Genomic DNA, 19,200 nt, shown 5'->3' on the forward strand with positions numbered 1-19,200 from the left:
AAATAGTTTTCCAAAAACTCCGACCCGGGGCCACAACTCTATCAATTGGCGTAGGGAGCGGCCGTGCGGGTGCGGGTTGGAGCGCCGGAGTTTTTGACGGCTATTGTTGATTATCACCGCTCCCACACGTTATCGGTGCCTCCCCCCCCCGCCCCCTGCGGCCCACCACCTCCGCCCAGCGCCGGTAGTGACAGTAGTCAGTACACTCCAGACGTCGGACCCGCTCGCTCCGCCGTGACGTCACTAGTGTGGTGAGGACCATGGGTCTAGGTCTAGGGTAGGACGTCATCGCACCTTCCGACCATGTCCGCCAAGAGGAAACTGGGCGCCATGCCGATCAAAGTTAGTGTCAGTGTCGCATGTTAGTGTTGTGATAAGGGTTATTGATAAAGGTTATCAGTGATTCATTGTTTGGTAGACGTCTGTAGAAATTAGTAAGTTAGAACTTAATTAGTAAATCTCAAAACAATTAACTATATTTGCATACCTAGAAAATTAAATACAGTTTTGAGTTTGTAAACAATTTTATAAAAGTAAATTATACTGTATTTGAAGTTCATGATTTCGAAGAATAATTTTAATATTTTAAGTAAAACTAAAGGACTTTTCTCATTCCTAAGTGTTTCAACATTTTCGAAGGCTTCGGATTGATAAATGTAGTTGTGTTTTGTTTTGGTTTCCAATATTTTTTTCTGTCACAATTTTGTTCTGTGGTGTATATTGTTTTGGGGTATGTGATATGTTTATGTACATCATAGGCAAGGGTTTGCACCAGTTATGTTAGGCTCTTTCTAGCAAAATTAAAATGTTACTCGAACACGGGAGGAGTTTGTTTTAGCGTCACACCACTTAGGTTAGGTTAGATAGGCTAATCAGTAAAAGGTTACTTAAAAAGGTAGGTTTTTGAAAGGGTTACACAACTTAAGGTTAGGTTGGATTGACGAATTAGGTGAATTAAACTTGAAAACTGGAGGAGTTTATTGCCTTCTGAAACGAGATAGGAAATACAGTATTTACAAGTTACTATCAGATTATATTTTTCCATTATCCCTATACCCACAGCGTTAATTTTCTGTTTAATAAAACGTATGTACTTAAATACTATAAATTCAAAAAATACGCCAGAAAGTTGCACATGATCTATACTGGGTTTTGACTCTGATGCAAGAGGGGTGTTTATTGAAAGTTGCCTTTATATTAATTATTGCTGATACATTATACATTACTTGATGCAATACCCTATCTATTTGTTTTTCGTGGTAAATTTATTCGATTTAACTTGCTTAGGCTATTGTTTTTTATTAAACAAATAGTACGATTTCGATTTCCAAACTCTTCTACCTGGTAGCAATTGATTCTCATGCTAAACAAATCTAAGAAACTGCAAAAGATTCCAAATTAATGATTAGTTATCTAATTGGGACCCCAAAGGTTACTGATAAGGTAAACTCCGTATATGGTAAGATGTTAATCAGTTAAATTAATCATTCCTTATCGTCAAAACTTACACGCCTCAACGATATCGTTACAGTTATCATAATTACAATTTGATAATATTTGGAGGTGAATCATACGTACGAGATAATTAACTAGTGTATACTTTGATAATAAATCAGTGGTTAGAAAAAATATGGTGTTTGCAAATTTTTACGAGTAAATCAACCTACAAAACGTGAATGTGTTAACCTTTAATGAAAGTGGCATTTCGCCCATTTTTAAAGAAATAGTTCATAAAAGCAACGCAAAGAGTCAGTGATGGGTGAAAAGTCGATTTCCACAATTTCCACGTCACCCTTTTCACAGTTAGTGGTTAGTACTTCATGCGGGTATTTTGCGATAATCGGGAAAGCGAACTTGTCCACTATGTCCACTTATGCTGGTTATATTTTACCCCGTGTAACTGTGCAGTCTATTTACAACAAAAAACTGTAAAACATACAAACTCGGTATACAAATAAACCATAAATCGTTTGACCAAATAAAGTTTCATGTATAAAAAATCACTATTTTGAAGAGAGAAACCGAAAAATAATAGGATACGTTTTCCGTTACATGGCGATTTGAAAGTTATGATTGGGACGTGTAATAAGACGAGCTAAACACGAAAACGTCGATTATAATGAATCACAATACACTACTTATTGTTTTACATCACTAAACAATATCGAACTCAGTGAATTTATAATCTAGAGACTGAAATAAAGGGTTAATGATTGGAAAAAAACCCAGAAAAGCGTGTAAACGTCATAAATTTCCGAAGACAACCTTTTTATAAATTGCTTCTAAATAAAGTGATCAGAAACGGGTATGAGTGAAAATTCCAATATTTTGTAGAGACCTGAGTTAGTTCTAAAATATTCGATTAGGAGTGCGACAAATTCGATGAGTCCACTACAATTCTGATGACACAACCGGTAACCGTCTGAGTGATTAATTTATAGTCTAAATCTATTCAATACTACGGCAGACAGACAGTGGTACAGAGTTTAATAAATAAGATTTTAGGCCGGGGTAGTATCTGTTACATCGGAAAATTTGCTCATGGGGTTTACGGTGAGTATAACATATTTAAGATTAAATCCAAAACTTTTTAAAAGAAATCTGGGACGGATAACAGTTAAATTTCAATTACTTTAGTTTTTAATAAGATAAACCTCCGTTATTTATCAGCAACAGCTTATAAATTATAATACAAGTGTTTTCTTAAATAAAATAATAGTTTTTGTGTGGGTACCTGCTACCATTGGCTATGTATTAATATTCAAAGTGCTATATACTAGATCTGTGGTTTATTTAAGGAAAAATTATTTTATCTTGTCACTGTACGAAAGTTAAATCTCCAATTCCAATAAGGTTTTGTGATATTATGTCTGATTATGCTAGCATAATTTGGCTTTGGCAAGAGCCCCCATGAAATTAAAAATTCATTAAGTATGGGTGATGTTTTTATTTTAAATTTCATACTCCAATAAGGTGTTTACACTTTAAATTGAAACTTCCCTTGTGATTTTCTCCTTTAATATGATTTTATAAATGGGGTTAACATTTAAAAATAAAGATTATCTACTTGAATTTACCTTGTTTCCATTTTCAAAATATTTGCAATGCTCGTGGTGAGTCACACATGTAATGTGTTTAAAATAACTAGACAGGAAAATGTATTGTTTTTATTTACTCAGATTGTGGTAGCCTTAAATACGTATATACGTACTAGTTATTCCCAGTAAAATATCTTACTAAACGGTCGTGAGACCGATTTTAACTCTGTTAAAAAATGTTCGCATTATCCTAAATTTCTCAACTTTGAGGGGATATTGTGGTGCTGCGGGGTAATTTCTAAATAATCAGTTACTCAAATTTACCTCGTTTAACGCATGGCCGTTCCAAAAGCGGGAACAACCAACGTTTGTGTTTTTCACCGCCTTCTTTGTCGCGTGTTTGTCCAAGGTTCACAGGAAACCCTGTGTGTTTTACATTAGTATGGACGGGTGAGCAGTGGATAAAAACACCGCCACTCTTGACCCCGATCACACACAGCCCCTCTGTCTGTCTGTCTGTCTGTGAGGCTGCACCGCCGCAAACGTCCGTGGGTGACGAAGGAAAGATCGGTGGAATCAAAATTTCAAAAGTAATCAGCCTTTAAACAATTTTAGGCTTTGTCGTCTACCAAAATAAAAATTGGACACTTCAGAGTGGTTGTACAGTGGGTGATTTTATTTAACATGAAGATTAACGTTGACGATAGTTGAATCGAAATCATCTGGAGAAAGACGAAAAAATCACCTGGATTTTTGGAAAAATAGCTTTAGGATTGTTCAAAACTTACAGCTATTTTTGTTCATTACGCCATTACTGTAACTAAATACATACATTTGACATTCGAAATCGCCCTAAGAAGGTATCAGAAGTACAATTAGAAGGCTACCATGTGATAATAGAAATAACGCTACCTTTTAAGTGGCTGAAACTAGACAAAGTATAGTTGTACTTGAAAATCGGCTTTGTTATAAGTATTTCAACTATAAATAATCAGGATGTTAGTAAAATTGTTCATTATAAACTAATCCTTTCTTCCATATGAAACAACACACTGTCGTGATTGGTATTGTACGGTATTGATTTAGATTACTTTGGATATATAAATCAGGCAATGACCTAATTTATTCATTAGGAGAATGGAAAAAGAGGCTTGTCTTTTAATCCATCTGTACACTTCGCAATGATAGTACTTAATTAGCTGCTGGACACAGGCTTTACAATTAAAATTTTTGAAACGCTTATTCTTAACACATCGTGTCCTGCAAAATCAGTAACGAGATTTTTGAATCATTGAATTTAGAAAGATTCAATATCTATATAATTAATACGCTACATGAAACTTTGTCGGATGAACTCCTTCGCCATTTCTTAACCGATTTTATCCCTTGACGTCTCATTGAAAGAGCGTGTCGTGTAGATTTGCAAACTGGCTTTACATTTTTGAAAAAGTCCCTTGGGCTCTGCCCCAGTGGCTTTGAAAGTTCCCATGTTATCCTTACGAAGAACATAATTGTTTACATTTTGATCAGCTGTATAATTTAATTGCTGTTATTTATTTTCCAATTCAACGAAACGCATAGGTTACATTTACTGATTTGGTTGAAATTAAATATTTGCTACTTTAATTTACATTCGTACTTTATTCCGATGTAAAAAATCGAGAAAGCCTGGGCAATTTGATATATTTTACCAAAAAAGAAAAATGAATTGACAGGGTACTGTATTTCTTGAGCAATAATTGAAAGAACCGATTTTTTACCATGGAAACATAGGAGTCATAGAACACCACCAAGTAGAAAAAATAGAGATTAAAAAAAACCATTTACTATCGTTATCATCCTAAATAATGAAGAGCACTTACAATATGAAGATTCCCACAAACAATGAACAGGGATGTTAGCCAAAGTGTTACTATTTTGTAGTAAACACTGACTTAACTTTATGATGATTGGCAAAGGAAAACACTCTAGGGCTGAATTAAACTGGTACGGCAAGGACATTAAATATATGTTTTCATAAAAGTCAAGTGATTTTAAAATAATATGACTACATCCAAGAAACCTTAATAAAAACTTTCACTGAAGGATTTGCATTATTCACATTTAAGGGAAACAAAAAAACCATCTGAACGACATTTGGCCTTTCAATTCTGCATTTTTTCAGGTAAATATAACTTACGTTATAACAGTAACTAGGTAGCCAAATTAATGCCAATTGAAGCAAATAAAATTATGACAGAGAGGTTATGCAGAAAATCAGGCAGTTCTTAAGTAATGTAAACAAAATGTCATCGCTATAAAAAATTACTGAAATTTGTAAACATACTAGCGACAACAGGCATACTATGCAGACTACATTATCATTGACGAAGATCAACCTGGACCACCTAATGCGGCTATAAGTGGGAAAGATATGTAGAATATACTAAAAAACCAGATCAGCTTTTGAAAAATGATCAAATATTTACTTGAAATGTTGATTATATGTCACTGTTAGTCACGTAATCTATGAGCTGAGTCTTTTAAACCCATCGGAAATTATGACTTTTATTCGTTTTTAAATAAGTTAATTATTTGTTTTTAAATACTGTAACTACTTTACTTCTTTGCAATTGCTCGATTTCGAGCAACATGTACACTAGTATAGGATGAATTTGATTTTGTATAGTATATATGTCTTAACAAAATTGATAAATGCCTCTTGACTTACAAAAGTGTGAAGGAGTATAAAACGTGTTTTAATTGCAAGGAAACACACAAACTCACGTAGCGTACTAACTGGATATAAAGTAATGTATATTTTGCTTACACCTAATACGTAGATTTTAAGCATAATTATTTTAGTGTTTTAAGTTTTGTTTGATTTTCCAATGGTATTATTTAATTGTAAAGTGACATTTTTCAAGTGTTTGACGCTAAGATCGTGATTTCCAGGTTTCCGCTGAAGTATGTGGGTCTTCTCAATCTTGTATGTATGTTAAGTGTGCAATACTTTTACTAACAACTGGCTAAAGTTTGTAATAACATGTTTGTTTTGTGTTGTTAAATAGATGTGGCGTTAACCATCAAGCGATTTAAAGTAACTTAAGTATATAAAGTTGAAGTTAAAGTGATTCTAAATTGAAGTACCATGGAAAGATTTTTTTATGTTTGTTGGATATTGATAAGTTGAGACATTTACTTGTGTAAGGTCTCAAGGTACGAAGAGAGATATGAAATAATGTCCAACAAATATTTCACTTATATTAATTTATAGGTTCCCATAACTATATCAACTGTTTTAAAATGTATTGTTGTCAATAAAATTATTTACCACCAATATATAGGCTACATATTTCAAACTCAATTTCAATTCATTTATAGTTGCTCTCGTACTAAGAAAATAAATGCTGAATAAACCTAATAGTAGTCCTACTATAAACAATATTAATTAACATTTTACCAAAGTGTTAATTTAAATGCAAACAAGTCAAAACAATATTGATAGAAATTTATTAAAAATAATTTATCACTAAATAACATTATTTACAAAAAAAAGTGCTGATTAAACATTGTAAGTACTAAATTATGATTTATTCGTTTCAAATACTGCCTCAAAAGTTTTCAAATTTAATATAGTCGTTCGGTGGACTAAGACAATTAAATTATTCTCTACTTGTTGCTTAAGTGGGAGGACAATAAACTCCCCCCCCCTCCCCACAAAGTGTCGACAAAAGTTGTTCGGGTCTTGTCACTAGTTATATTTGGAAAATTATACCGTCCCGCTAACCTGAAACTTTTTCACTCAGTTAATTTGTTGGACGTAGACTTGATTATAGTTTTTTCCTAAGACGTCATGCTTAAGAACTGTTGATAAAGTTAATTTTCTAATCTGTGTAATTTTCTTCGGTAATTTCCTTTGACAAACAAAATTCTAAATGTTTTTTTTTAAATATTTATATTAATGTTTGTTTAAAGTATTTTAAGTTAGATTCAACCTTGTTCGTATGAAATATAAATACTAATCTAGACTATTCTTAAGAATTCCATATATTCACAAATATTTCATATAATTCCATACTCTACGTAGGTGGTACATTTGAGTAAATCCTCTAGGCCTTCTGTATTTTTTATATACGTCTAATACGTTTTGTTTGTCACTGGAATGATCGCAGCTTCTTCAGGGTTAGGTGGCATTGCGAATTCGTAAAACTATGTTTTGTCTTACACTCTTTTTCCTTGAGGTATTTTTGTACTACAACACAATTAAAATTAATTTCATAAGTTCTGTTGATAAAAAAACGTTAATATTATTTGCTGGGTAAGCTGAGTAGTTAGTGTTCCTCTAATAATCAAAAGATCACTAGAGAGATTCTGAGAAAAGTAAATAGCTTTTATGTGGCTTAAAACTACTGAACTTAGCTGTGAAATGTTGAGGGTTATAATAATTCTGGATGAATAATCAGCTGATCTTATTTAGTAACAAAGTTATGCATCCTTCTTCATTTCACAATTGCCTTTCCTCATATTCGGATTGAAACCACGGATAAAACAGAAACTGTACGAATCATAAGCATAAAATTACGTCACTGGGTTGAATCTTATGCTAATAATCTTAACAGCTGTTTCGGAAGTTTCGGGCCAGTGACGTCATTTGTTTATTATGTTTATGATCCATACTGTTATAGTTCTAATATCCATGATTGAATTACGACGCCCAATTGCACCCCCTAACTCAATAATTTGTGTTGTAGTAGTGATATTTTACCATTTTATTTTCCCCTGGTACGACATAATATGAAAATCTACCTGTATACGACGATGTACGGCGGTTCATGGTTATTTATGGTGAACTACGTCTGTTTATGGTGTTGGACGGTGTATATAAAAGTAGTTTGTAAAGCTGTTATTTTTTTATGATTCGACAGAATAATTTGAATATCTAAGCCATAGCACATAGTTGACGGTGTGTTATGATTGTTCATGGTTGCCATGGTGATCTATGGTTGTTCACGGTGATGTACAGTCGCTACAGATGCTGTGGCCGCCGTTTTTGGCACTGATTACCACGACCGCGAGCATTGATTATGTATACTGTACTACAGTGTCCGCGCATGCTCGCGATGGCGTTGGCAATAAAATACTGAATTTGTCGCTAATTTATGACGTGCAATCATAGACAGAGGTGACCCGTGTCCGCCCCCCCTCCCCTCACCCCCCTTCAGTGTCCGGGTCTTCCTAGTTCAATAAAACACGGCCGAACATGGCGGCCTGTAAAGTCAACATTATTTATGCGCTCCGGTTGTGAACCGTGTAAAAATGACGCGTGCATAATGAGCTGTCCACTTTAAAAATTGGAATTCAAACGTTAGGTGTATGTTTGACAGTTTGTTACAGTGTTGTAAATTACATTGTGAAAGTTTAAAAGTTGGTGAATCGTAAAAGAACATACATTTGTTTAAGCAATACTGTGTTGAAATAAATATTGAAATTGTTAGACTTGAAATATAACAATTGATGAAGTTCGGCAGTAAACTGGGTCATTAGGTCAAACAATTTTGTATAAAACAATGAGTTTTGTATGTAAAAAGTGAACATAACGATAGTAACAAATCACAGTTGTGACAATTATAGCAAAAATGTTGTTTTAGGGTGATTAATTACTCACTTTTACTAAAATGGGTTGGATACATTTAAGCTTATAATCGTATTACTGAGAAAAGAATCTTATTACTCGACTACTCGTGCGCTCAACTGTGGCAGTATTCGTTGTAATATCATTTTTGAGGGCTTTAATGAGAATCCAGTTAGTTGTAGTGCTTTTAATTCCAGGGTGTTGTTGTTAGTCCATGTGTTTATTACGTTTTCACTGACGCAAACCTCTTGAATTACCTACATTTTTTGGCAAAACATTAATACCAACGTTTATATTTCAAACTTTACTAGTTTTCAAAGCTATATATCCCATCCTCTTTAAATACAAAACCAATGGTACAAACTTGCAAGTTCCCAGTCCCAGGTCTTGTCGCACGGCAGGTCCCGCGGTTTTTGTCAGCTGTTAATTGCAGCCTGCAACCAGCTGACCTTAGCCTACTGCCTCCTAGATTGTGTAATAGCAGTCCTCTCCTCTCCTCCCGCGTCATCACCTGGTCATACCACACCGCCTCTTGGATCGCGGAGGCCGTGGACGAGTGTCTTCATGACCACATAAATCGCATAGTTTTTTACAACGTTTTCCAAAGCACCGAGTTGGTGGGAAAACCTTTTTTTTAATTTTTTAGCAATTTTTCACAAGAATTACACATAGCACCTAATTGTCAAAGCAAGTTATCATGGTTTTGGATATAACCCCAATTTTCAATTATACGAAGCATCTTAAAACAACATTACAGCATTATTTAAATGTTTTAAATCTGTTGATTTGTTTCAATTATGGATCAAAGATGCCAAAAGAGAACAGCTAAGTGATAATATCCATTTATTTATTTACTTGTTCTGTAAAACTTTGTCAGCTGAACCGATGGTTTAAATCAAATAATTGATTTTACAAGTTACCGTTAACGTATTAATGTATTTAATCAAACTCAAAAGCATTTATAATGATAACTAGTACAAGTTAGTCTTTAGATTTCCAGTTATCAATAGCTATCCTTTCCAATAGTAGCACCTGGCTGTGCTTTAACTGTATTGTCAACCACTAGTTATAAAGTTTTAATTTGCATCCCGGTTTAGAAACTTCATTTTGTTTGTTGAAATTGTTAATTGTGCGTTTATTCGTATCTTTGTAGCTACAAAATCAATCACCGCACATGTCTGTTGAATATAAACTATCTAATTATGTAAAAGCCAACCGATAGTGTAGATGGTTCAAGATCCAAAGAAACGTTCATAACAGGTGTTTATTTAACTTTAAAAGTCTAAAATAGAACTTAAGACTATTTCTCCTTTGAAAGGCTGAATAAAAATTGCTCAGCCAGTGTTGATCAGTTTTCCTGATACTATGAAGTGGTAGTCAATCAGGCTTGGTAGAGCTATGAAAGGGCAATTATTGATCATCATGGTCTTAAACTCCTTACCAAAGCTTTATATGTCCAAGCATATATAATTCTTTATTTCATCCTACAATTGTCAATGCATAGCAAATGATTCATATATTCTTGTAGGCTTTTTTCGGTACTGTAGTTGCATCTCCCTATAGTAGGCCTAATCGAGTAAGTAATGTCCACTGCTTTAGTGGAATGTTTAATTTGCCCATTCTCGATGACCGGACAGAAATAATTATTTGGAAATAAACAAAAAATAAAGATTAAAACTACGTATTCTATCCATTTTTTCTTACCGTTCATTTCACGCTACGGAAAAAAATTGTTCTCGAAACTAGCGTCTACATCGCCCAAGTTGTTAATGCTCAATGTTTATTGGTCTACTATGATACCAAAACTTCAATTGGTCTCTTACGATATTCAGATTTTTCACTCATACTTGCAAACTAATGTACTGAGCAAATACTTATTTGATTATGATATTGTAGGCACCTGCTTGATAGAGTGGCATCTACTTAGGCACTACAATCATAGGATAAATCGAGGAAGGTTTAGCCATTTTATGAGTCAATTTCGCAACACAATGATCGCCGAAACATAGTTTACAAAATAAAAGATTCAATCTTATTTTGATAATAAAAAGGGGAGTAATGGAAAATTAAATTAAATATTCTGCAGTCACTCTTTCAAATCAGGAAGAGTAAGTGTACACAGATCTTAGAATTGTTTAGTTTCACAAACTCATTCAATAGACGTAGACTAATTGAAGGAAACCCGTTCAATGTTTATATTAGTTCAAAATGCATATCTTCCTGCTTAAGCTATTCATACGCCTATAGATTTACTTAGCATTTGCATACATTGACTACTTATTAAAACCCTTATACTTTTTACGCAAAACTATTTTTTATGACATAAGCCCACGTTTCAAATAAGGAAATGTTTATCCACGTATATGTTACCACCCTACATCCTGTCAGGTGTATGGTCAACAGGTCACACTTTCGTTTAATTCTTCCACGATCAGATAACTCGAGGTACGGCCAAGGGTTGTGGCGAGCCCGGGGGGATTAATTGAAGGGGGAGGGGTTAGGGTTATTTGATGGGGGAAGGTTCGTACAAGGGTCTACCCACCCCTCGGCCCCGGCGGCCCAAAAATCCTCATTTCTCACAACCCTTGGCTCTCGCATCTTACAAAAACTCAGCGTCGAGTGCTGACGGTTCGCTGATGTTATCAGTCGCCATTTGTACAACCGGACACGTTGAGTCCTGAGTTATGTGGGATTTGGACCGCTTAACCTCTTCGTTCGTTTTGGACATTGTCGAAAAATAGTTGTTTGGTATCATAGAACACTATGGAAGTAAATGTATTTTGGGTTTGGAATCATTATTGAGTTGTTTGGATACCTCCAAACCCAAATGAACATGTTAAGGAAACGTTCGCTTGAAAAATGTATCGTAACACACCACGTAAAATACCAAAACTTGGTTTCTTCTTCTTCTGTTTAAAATTGACGAAGTTTTGATGGGAATGAATTGGTGTTAGTGCAAGACATGTTAAAGGCCCAGACCTTTTTTATTTAACTTTTATATCATCAGTTCTTTTGTAAACACGTATCCTTAGTACGATTATAAGCGAAAATGTAAGGCTAAATAGATGACAATTTCAAAGCTATCCCTCTGAGCCAAAATTATTTAAAGTTATAACCATTAACAGTTCACATGCAATACTCCATAGGAAAAAAAACTTATTGAAGTATTCATCCCCATCTTAAGTTGTCGCCAGATATTAAATTAAAATAGACGCAGTTGAAGTGAGTCACCAACAGATTTCGCTGATGAAAATTGCTGTTTTCGGTCGAATTTGCGGATATTTTTGCCAAGTCAAATTTATAGAACGACATATTTGCAAATCATCTTTTATGTGACGTCAACTATGTCAGTAACCAAAGAGAAGGTAGAAAATAGAATTTTGGACACTGGCACAATCTGTGGCTGGCTTACAGTACTATGTTCTTTTTGTATGAAAGAATTGGCAACTGCTGGTCCATATAAACTTCAAGATCAATCAGTTGATGATACAAGGACACGGATAGTCTCATGCTAATGGTTAAAAGCGCGGGAACTCTGCCATGAAGACACAGGTTCTAATCTCGACATTGGCGTTAAATACGTGATTACGTAATCAATTGTTTAAAGGTCAAATAACCTATAGATACACCTAAAAAAATATGTCTCTTCCTCTAGGAATATTCCTTTTCATCGAAAACTTTTCACACTAAAAATAATACAATCAGTGCATAGTGACCGATACAAACCTTATTTGACGATGACATTAACTTTAACAGTATATTAACAGTAGGCACAGCGACACTAGCGCTAGCAGCGGCGCGTAATTAAGTTAACCCGGCTTTGCGTGCCTTTATGTCGGACCAATCGAGTTACACCCGTCTCGTCTAAAAATATTACAAAATCTGTTCCCGCTTGGCTACTGGACTTGAAAAGGTGTGAGATTGAACATGAAATATTAGAATTTTGCGATAAAATGTAAAAGATGAAAGGTATTATGGTTGACTTTGAACAGTACAAGCACACGTTCATCCTAGTACGTAATAATTAAGCGTGTTACTATGCGTCAATCTTGCTACGTTTGAGTGCGTTGACCTAATTAATGTTTTTTTAGGTGATACAATTTGTTAGGTAACTAATGTTAGGTTTACAATTTGTTTTTACTCTGTAAAAACTAAAACAAAACTCCCACTTAAATCGGACAATAAGGTAGATTACCTAAAACTGCCTTCAGCTGAGCCAAGGATGGTCTATAATCGAACAGTAAAGAGATCGTGTTATTGGATTTAAAATATTCAATGGCTATAGAAATAGACTAAGTTATTGATTATAGTGTATGTCCCATTCAATTATAATTCTACTACTCGTAATAATTTTATTATGGAACTTGACTATGAAAATGCACAACCGTAGGGTTTAGCGGAAGGTTAGGGTGATTGCAGCATATGAATATTAATTTGACTCATTTTACAGCTTTTCATTATTTCTGTCTTTTAAATATCTTTTTATCTTGTTTGAGTATACCGTTAGATGGAATAAATTAATTAGTGGTTTGGAGATAGTAAAACATATTCCTTTAGTAGATTTGTTATGGAACAGCTTAAGCCAATTTTATCGTTAGTTTTGTACTTCCAACTGTAGAGGTTGTGTTTTGCTTAGTCTATGATGGTGTACACTGGCAAATTCACGAAAAAGGTATATCAAATGCGAAACATAAAAAAATGAAATTTTCTCAATACCTTGGTCTTCGCCTAGGATTTTTTTCTCCTTTCTAAGTAGTACGTTTTCTCAACCCAGGAAGTCCACTATTTCCTCATTGCTTGGTCTTGCCCGACCTTGGTTGTGGTCCACCGTCCACTATTCCACACTCCACAGTTCCAGTGCCCATGATGATACTCTACCCGAGGGGCAGCATTTTTCCTTCAGAGCAGGAACTGAACCACTCGACCTTGCTGCCAAGGTTGCACGGTTGCACGTGACAGCTGGTTGCACCGCTTGCACATCTTGCACTTGCACTTGCTTCGCTTCCTGGCCCATTGGCTCCCTGCGCTTGCTTCTGGAGTCAATTTACATATATTCCCTACCTGGACCAGTTTGTCTCGTCTACGGTACACTCATGGTCATGTTTGACCTTGCTCGGAGGTTTGCGTGTAGATTGCTTAATTTGCGTATACGGTGTACACCTCCATGTGTACGTTCTTGTAGTGTAACATATACTTTTTTGCACTTGAGATTTTTACCGGAAGGTATTGGAATTAGGACGTTTTTTTATTTTGCATCCCTTGAAAATCACTACAGATTGGTTAGATATGTGAGTGTATTATGTGTAATACAAGTGTGTTCACATCCTCGTTTTTTTTTAATACATTACATCTAAAATGTATGACTGCCGCTCGTCTTGACAATGCCTCACTTTGTTTGGCAATAATATTATCAAGAGTTAGCGTTTTTAACAGAAAAACAGTTTTATGTTGCTAAATACATTTGTCCATTTATTATGTTCATTGATCACCAAAGTATTCAAAATTGTGAATTTGTGTGCTCGCAACACTTTTGTTCTTAATTGATTGTGCATTTCCCAGCCTTGAGATTCCTGTCTGGAAAATACCGTTTTTATGTTAAAATGTTTAACTTAATTTTAACAGATCAAGTATATCGTATTTCCCTTTATAAAAAGCAACACTCCCAAAATATCTTGTTTGTAAAAGAAACTTCCATAAATCACAACATATAAAATCAGTATACAACTTAGAGGAAACTTTCAAAGTGCTCTTTTTTTTACACAAATCTTACAGATAACCAAAACGTATACTTTGAATATAAAAAGATCCAGCAAGAATGGCTAGAGGGTTTTCTAGATGGTTGATAAGGGAACACTGATAGCACCGAGCTTTACCAAATGGGATAGGAAATGGAGGTTTGGCACTCACAAATGTCCAACTGAAATTTTTACTATCGTTTCCGCCGGGTCGATGACAAAAGCATTAGCCGGCTTAGTGTCGAACCGGCTAACTGAAAATGGCTAATACAGTAGTTAACTGCGTCGCATTGCCAACATGCAGACTATGCAAATGCTATCTGCGAATTACTGACAGTTGACATTTTAACTTGCATGTCACTGGCATTTTTACCGAAGGTTTAACTAAATCCTACTTTAACTTCCTAACCTACTTTGATCTTCTAACTATAAAGATTAGGCAATGATTTTCAATAAAATGTATTATATGTATTAATTATTTAAATGAAAAGATAATTTATAAAAATATATAGGTTGAATTTTACTACGTAAAATATAGAAAAATGGAGAGGATTTTGAAGCTGTGTAGAACTAATTATTAGTTTAACTTATAGAACGTAACCTAAACTGTTTTAGCATAATCCAAACTATTATAAGCCTTCCAATATCTTTTTCTATGAATATAAAGACCATGTGATATACTAATTGAATATTTAATTAACTATACGTATTTACTCATATGGGATGGACAGAAATTTCGAATGTTTATGAAAGACGCTATCTATACCATCGACATGATACAGTATAATGGAACTTATCATATAATTTAACTTTTAAAAACTAAGATTAAACTAGACTGCATTGGTTATACCTAGAGCTAGATGTAATTTCAATGATCTAATGGTTCAATTTAAATATTTTTTGTAAAAATGTAGGTGGAGTTTGTATATCAGTATCTGTTGCTATTGATATATTTTCAATCCCAAGAAGAATTTTTGTCCACTCATTAGCTTCATTTGGGAGTTGAGTTTCTGTACTACTTTATAAATCAATGTAAATTTGTAAATGTTCAAATAAAAAAAAACTTAAATACTTTTAGGTGTAGTAGAAACAAAGTGAATATATTCTGTTTGAAAATAATCGCCAATAATTTCGCCCGAGGGATATACGTCGTGACTGTTTTGATACAGTATCACTTCTGTCTTGAAAATAACAAAATTCATCACGGATGTCTGTTGTCGGATAAGATATGTTCTGTATGCTTTCCGTATACAACAGAGCCTATTTGACGTGATTTAGAAAAAATAAACTGCAGAACAACTTTCTGAATTAAATGTTTTCTTTTGTCTACTTTCAAGCAGACATTGACATTTTTGATTCAATACATTTTAAAAATTTTGAAGTATTATTTAATAAGTATTTCTTTAACAATGTATTGAAAATAGTTTTACTGGACAGTAGAAACTATTACCGAGTTCGTGGGTTACAGTGATATACACTCCGAGAGTCGGAGACTATATCTTCTTCATAATCTTAAATTGTTTAAGTCTCTATGTTACAAATTAATGTTTAAATGTGTGTGTTTTGTGCCCCCAAGTACGGTAACGAGTCTGCGAAGACGTTACGTGTTTTTGAAGGGTGGGCATTAATTGCGCCAACTAACCTGAGTATTCCTGAATTGCGCCAACTACTCCAGGGAGCCACCCTAAAAGTTCATTAACTAGGCCGCAAGTGACAGCCCTCTTCGACTGTATAATTGAGTAGGATAGGTCAGGTCAGGTTAGGATAGGTTAGGATATTTTAGGATGACACGTAAATCAGATTATTCCTTCTGCCGGCAAGTCACTCCTACTTGACTTGGGCTTGGCGCAACTAAGGGACTTTTTTTGGGAACCTTTGAGGTCTTGGAATAATTAAGGAACTCTTTGGCGCAAATAATGCACGACAAGTCCTGATGATGGGATTATAACCTCGAAATGTATACATAGCCATTGTACTTAAACAGAAATTGCTTGGACAGAAGACATATAACCTTGTTTATTCAATTCAGTAATTCTGGAGACTACAAAATGAAAAAAAATCTTACATTGCTCTAAACTAGAAATAATAGTTAGCGCTGCTATTCCCTTGTGGGGCTAACCAACCTTCGGCAGAGGTGTCTAAATAAAGCACCCACTTAGCTGACGGGTCTAAATAATTCAGACGGGCGCGGCGGGCATGTTTTCGGCACAGGTAGTATTTAAAGAGGCCTTTGTTGGGTTCACCTGTTTCCCGGGTAACCCTCCCTCTAGGGCGTGTCAGGGGTTGGGGTATCTATGTGTAAGAGAGAGAGGGGTAGATACGGTACTTGTGTGTGCGAGAGAGAGGGTGCGAGTCCCATTGACAGTACAGAGGTATGAGCGATTAACTTAGCGCTTTGTTCCACTTTTGTGTTTGGGTGTCTGCGTGCCACGCCGAGCTGGAACTAATAAGCAAAAACTTTTGCAGTTCAATGTTGAAAAGTTAATTTGAAGAGAGAGTTATTTTTAGATAGCGTTTATATTTACTATATTGTACAACGCTTGAGTTTAATATACTTTACATAGAGTGAGGATTGAATTTCCATACTTCAAGTTTAAAAATGTAAGAAGTCAGAAGTATGTGTACAAATACTAAGTAGTTAATTTGGATAAATCTGCATAAGCAGTAAAACTATGTTAAAACATGTAACCATCCTAGGGTTAGGGTAGTACTAATATTTAATAATTTTCGCAGTTAAAAAATATATTTAAAATACAAAAAATTAAATCGATTTTTTATAAATTTTTATGAAATGTGTATAAAAATGCAAAAATATTACATTAAAAGTGTTGAGGCAGCTGCTAACGGATACCAAGCAAAAAGCGACTAGAATATAATATTGTACCTACTGAAAACATGAAGAAAAGTACAGTGTGCGGTCAATAGCTAAGAGGTGTCGGAAACAAGCTAAGATTTAGTTTCCACACGAATTACGGAAAGTTTTACGAGAAAAACTGCAGTTTTTGTCCAGAGGATTTTTTAAACCGTGCAGCATGGATCGCAGTTGACAGTTGGGGTAAAGTTTTGACACCTTGCGTCCGAGAGATAAAATAACCAACAGGGTGGAGTGGGAGAGGGGCGTCTGCTAGTGAACTACGGGACTGTTACATTACTGTACTCATCTAGGGAGGGATAGAGTTGGTAACAGTGATCGAGGAGTGTCAATTATTCTTTGAATATTTTAGTTACACAATTACTTTTCGATCAAGTAATTAATATTACACATAAGTCATGGCGAGCGTTGAAATACTGGGGAATCAATAATTTTGTTAAAAGGTTGCAAAATGTGTAACGCAACGTCCATTGCCAGTTATTCAAATCCAAAAAGGAATGAACAGTTTGAAAGAACATGGATGCAACAGTATTTTACTTATTTACTAATCAGACAATAAGTATACAATATCTGAGGGTGCAATTTTGGCTAAGTTTACTTATTGTGTGATCTTGCGTAGATGAAAACAAAACTGTTTGGATACACATAAAATACCAAGATATTTGATTTCTACTTGGCAATTCGTAAAGAAATATTTAGAACACCTAATTTTATACAAAGGAAACATCACTACACTTGAATTTTTTTATTGTCTTCAAATTCGTTGATAAGCTTCTTTCGATTCCACCATAGACGGTGGAGACGATAGTTTGGCACTTGCTACACTTAACCTGATAAAATAATCACCAGGGTAGACAGGGTACAGCACTAAGCTTTGTGTGGGATAGTGTCTCTGGGGTGTGGGAGGGGGTAGGGGGGCTCACTCGAGGCTGGCAAGATAAAGTGACCCAAGCTGAAGCTCAAGCTCAACTGAAGCTCGCCATGCCTGTGGTTTGACCCGGGAAATGCTTTGTAGGCTCTCTCTGTGCTCAGCACTGCTACTCGCAGAAAAACTTCACTCTTGCAAGATTTATAACAAGTTTTAAAACTTCAAATAGGATTTTAATCAAATATTATTCCTTATAGGTAATCAAAGAAAGACCTGCTTATTGGCACGTAAAATTGAATGCTTCGAATGTCGATAACGTTCTTAAAATACGTAGAAATATTTTGTTTACTGATGACAATAGTTAGTTTGCGATCGTCTAGACTGTTACAGTACCTTCCAAAGATACGATTGAAAAACACGATAACGAGATAAACCCGAATCAACTATCGGGTAAAATATATCAAAGCAAATGATAGACCATTTTCACTAAAATTGATCTTTGAGTCATTTCTTGGGTGTAATTAAACACAAGGAAACGTAATTTGGACATTAGCTTGAAAATATACCAATAGGTTCATTTACATATTTTATTCATATTGTTTCTTTCAGGTCATAATTTGAATATTATTTATGTTGCTTTGCAGAAAAAGTCCTTTTTATTCTGAACGTTAACTTATTATTCACTTATTTAATTATTCAAATAATTCGCGAGTCATTTAAATATTCACTTGTTTGAAAGATTCATTCAACCTCCTTATTTTTTTCTCAGTTTTAAAAGACAAGTAGAACTTTCCTATCAGTCTAAACCGCTAGTCTTCTTGAGTGAATTAATATCTTAGTCATGATTGAGTTGAAACGAATAGTTTGAATTCAATCGTTTAGATAAATAACTATCAAAGAAATAGAATAAACGCTATCGAAAATATAGAAGAAAGGGTAACGGAGGCCATATTTTAAATTCTAAGACAAATTTAAACTCTAAACCTACTTTCCAAAATATAACAATTCAAAAAGTTTAAAACCACATCCATTTAACGGTTAAAAAATAACGGATATATACAGGTTATTAAATA

The 19,200-nt window shown here is 34.6% G+C and overlaps 1 protein-coding gene across 4 annotated transcripts in view; it reads left to right on the forward strand.

Annotated features, from left to right (window-relative positions):
- Positions 1-218: 218 nt before the first annotated feature.
- Positions 219-19,200, forward strand: part of LOC128994782 (nucleolar protein 4-like) — a 56,760-nt gene continuing 37,778 nt past the window's right edge. For 2 of the 4 annotated variants that reach the window (XM_054419548.1, XM_054419550.1), the window contains exons 1-2: positions 219-342; positions 5,973-5,984. In XM_054419548.1, coding sequence (XP_054275523.1) covers positions 304-342; positions 5,973-5,984 — 51 coding nt within the window. In that variant the 5' untranslated portion in view covers positions 219-303. Of the gene's footprint in view, positions 349-5,972; positions 5,985-19,200 lie in introns of all 4 variants that reach the window. The other 2 variants (XM_054419549.1, XM_054419551.1) reach the window with 2 other exon arrangements.

The sequence above is a fragment of the Macrosteles quadrilineatus genome, unplaced genomic scaffold (assembly GCF_028750875.1).
Source record: "Macrosteles quadrilineatus isolate MER2022 unplaced genomic scaffold, UCM_ALF_1.0 Scaffold_5__1_contigs__length_97177068, whole genome shotgun sequence".
Taxonomy (NCBI): Eukaryota; Metazoa; Arthropoda; class Insecta; order Hemiptera; family Cicadellidae; genus Macrosteles; species Macrosteles quadrilineatus.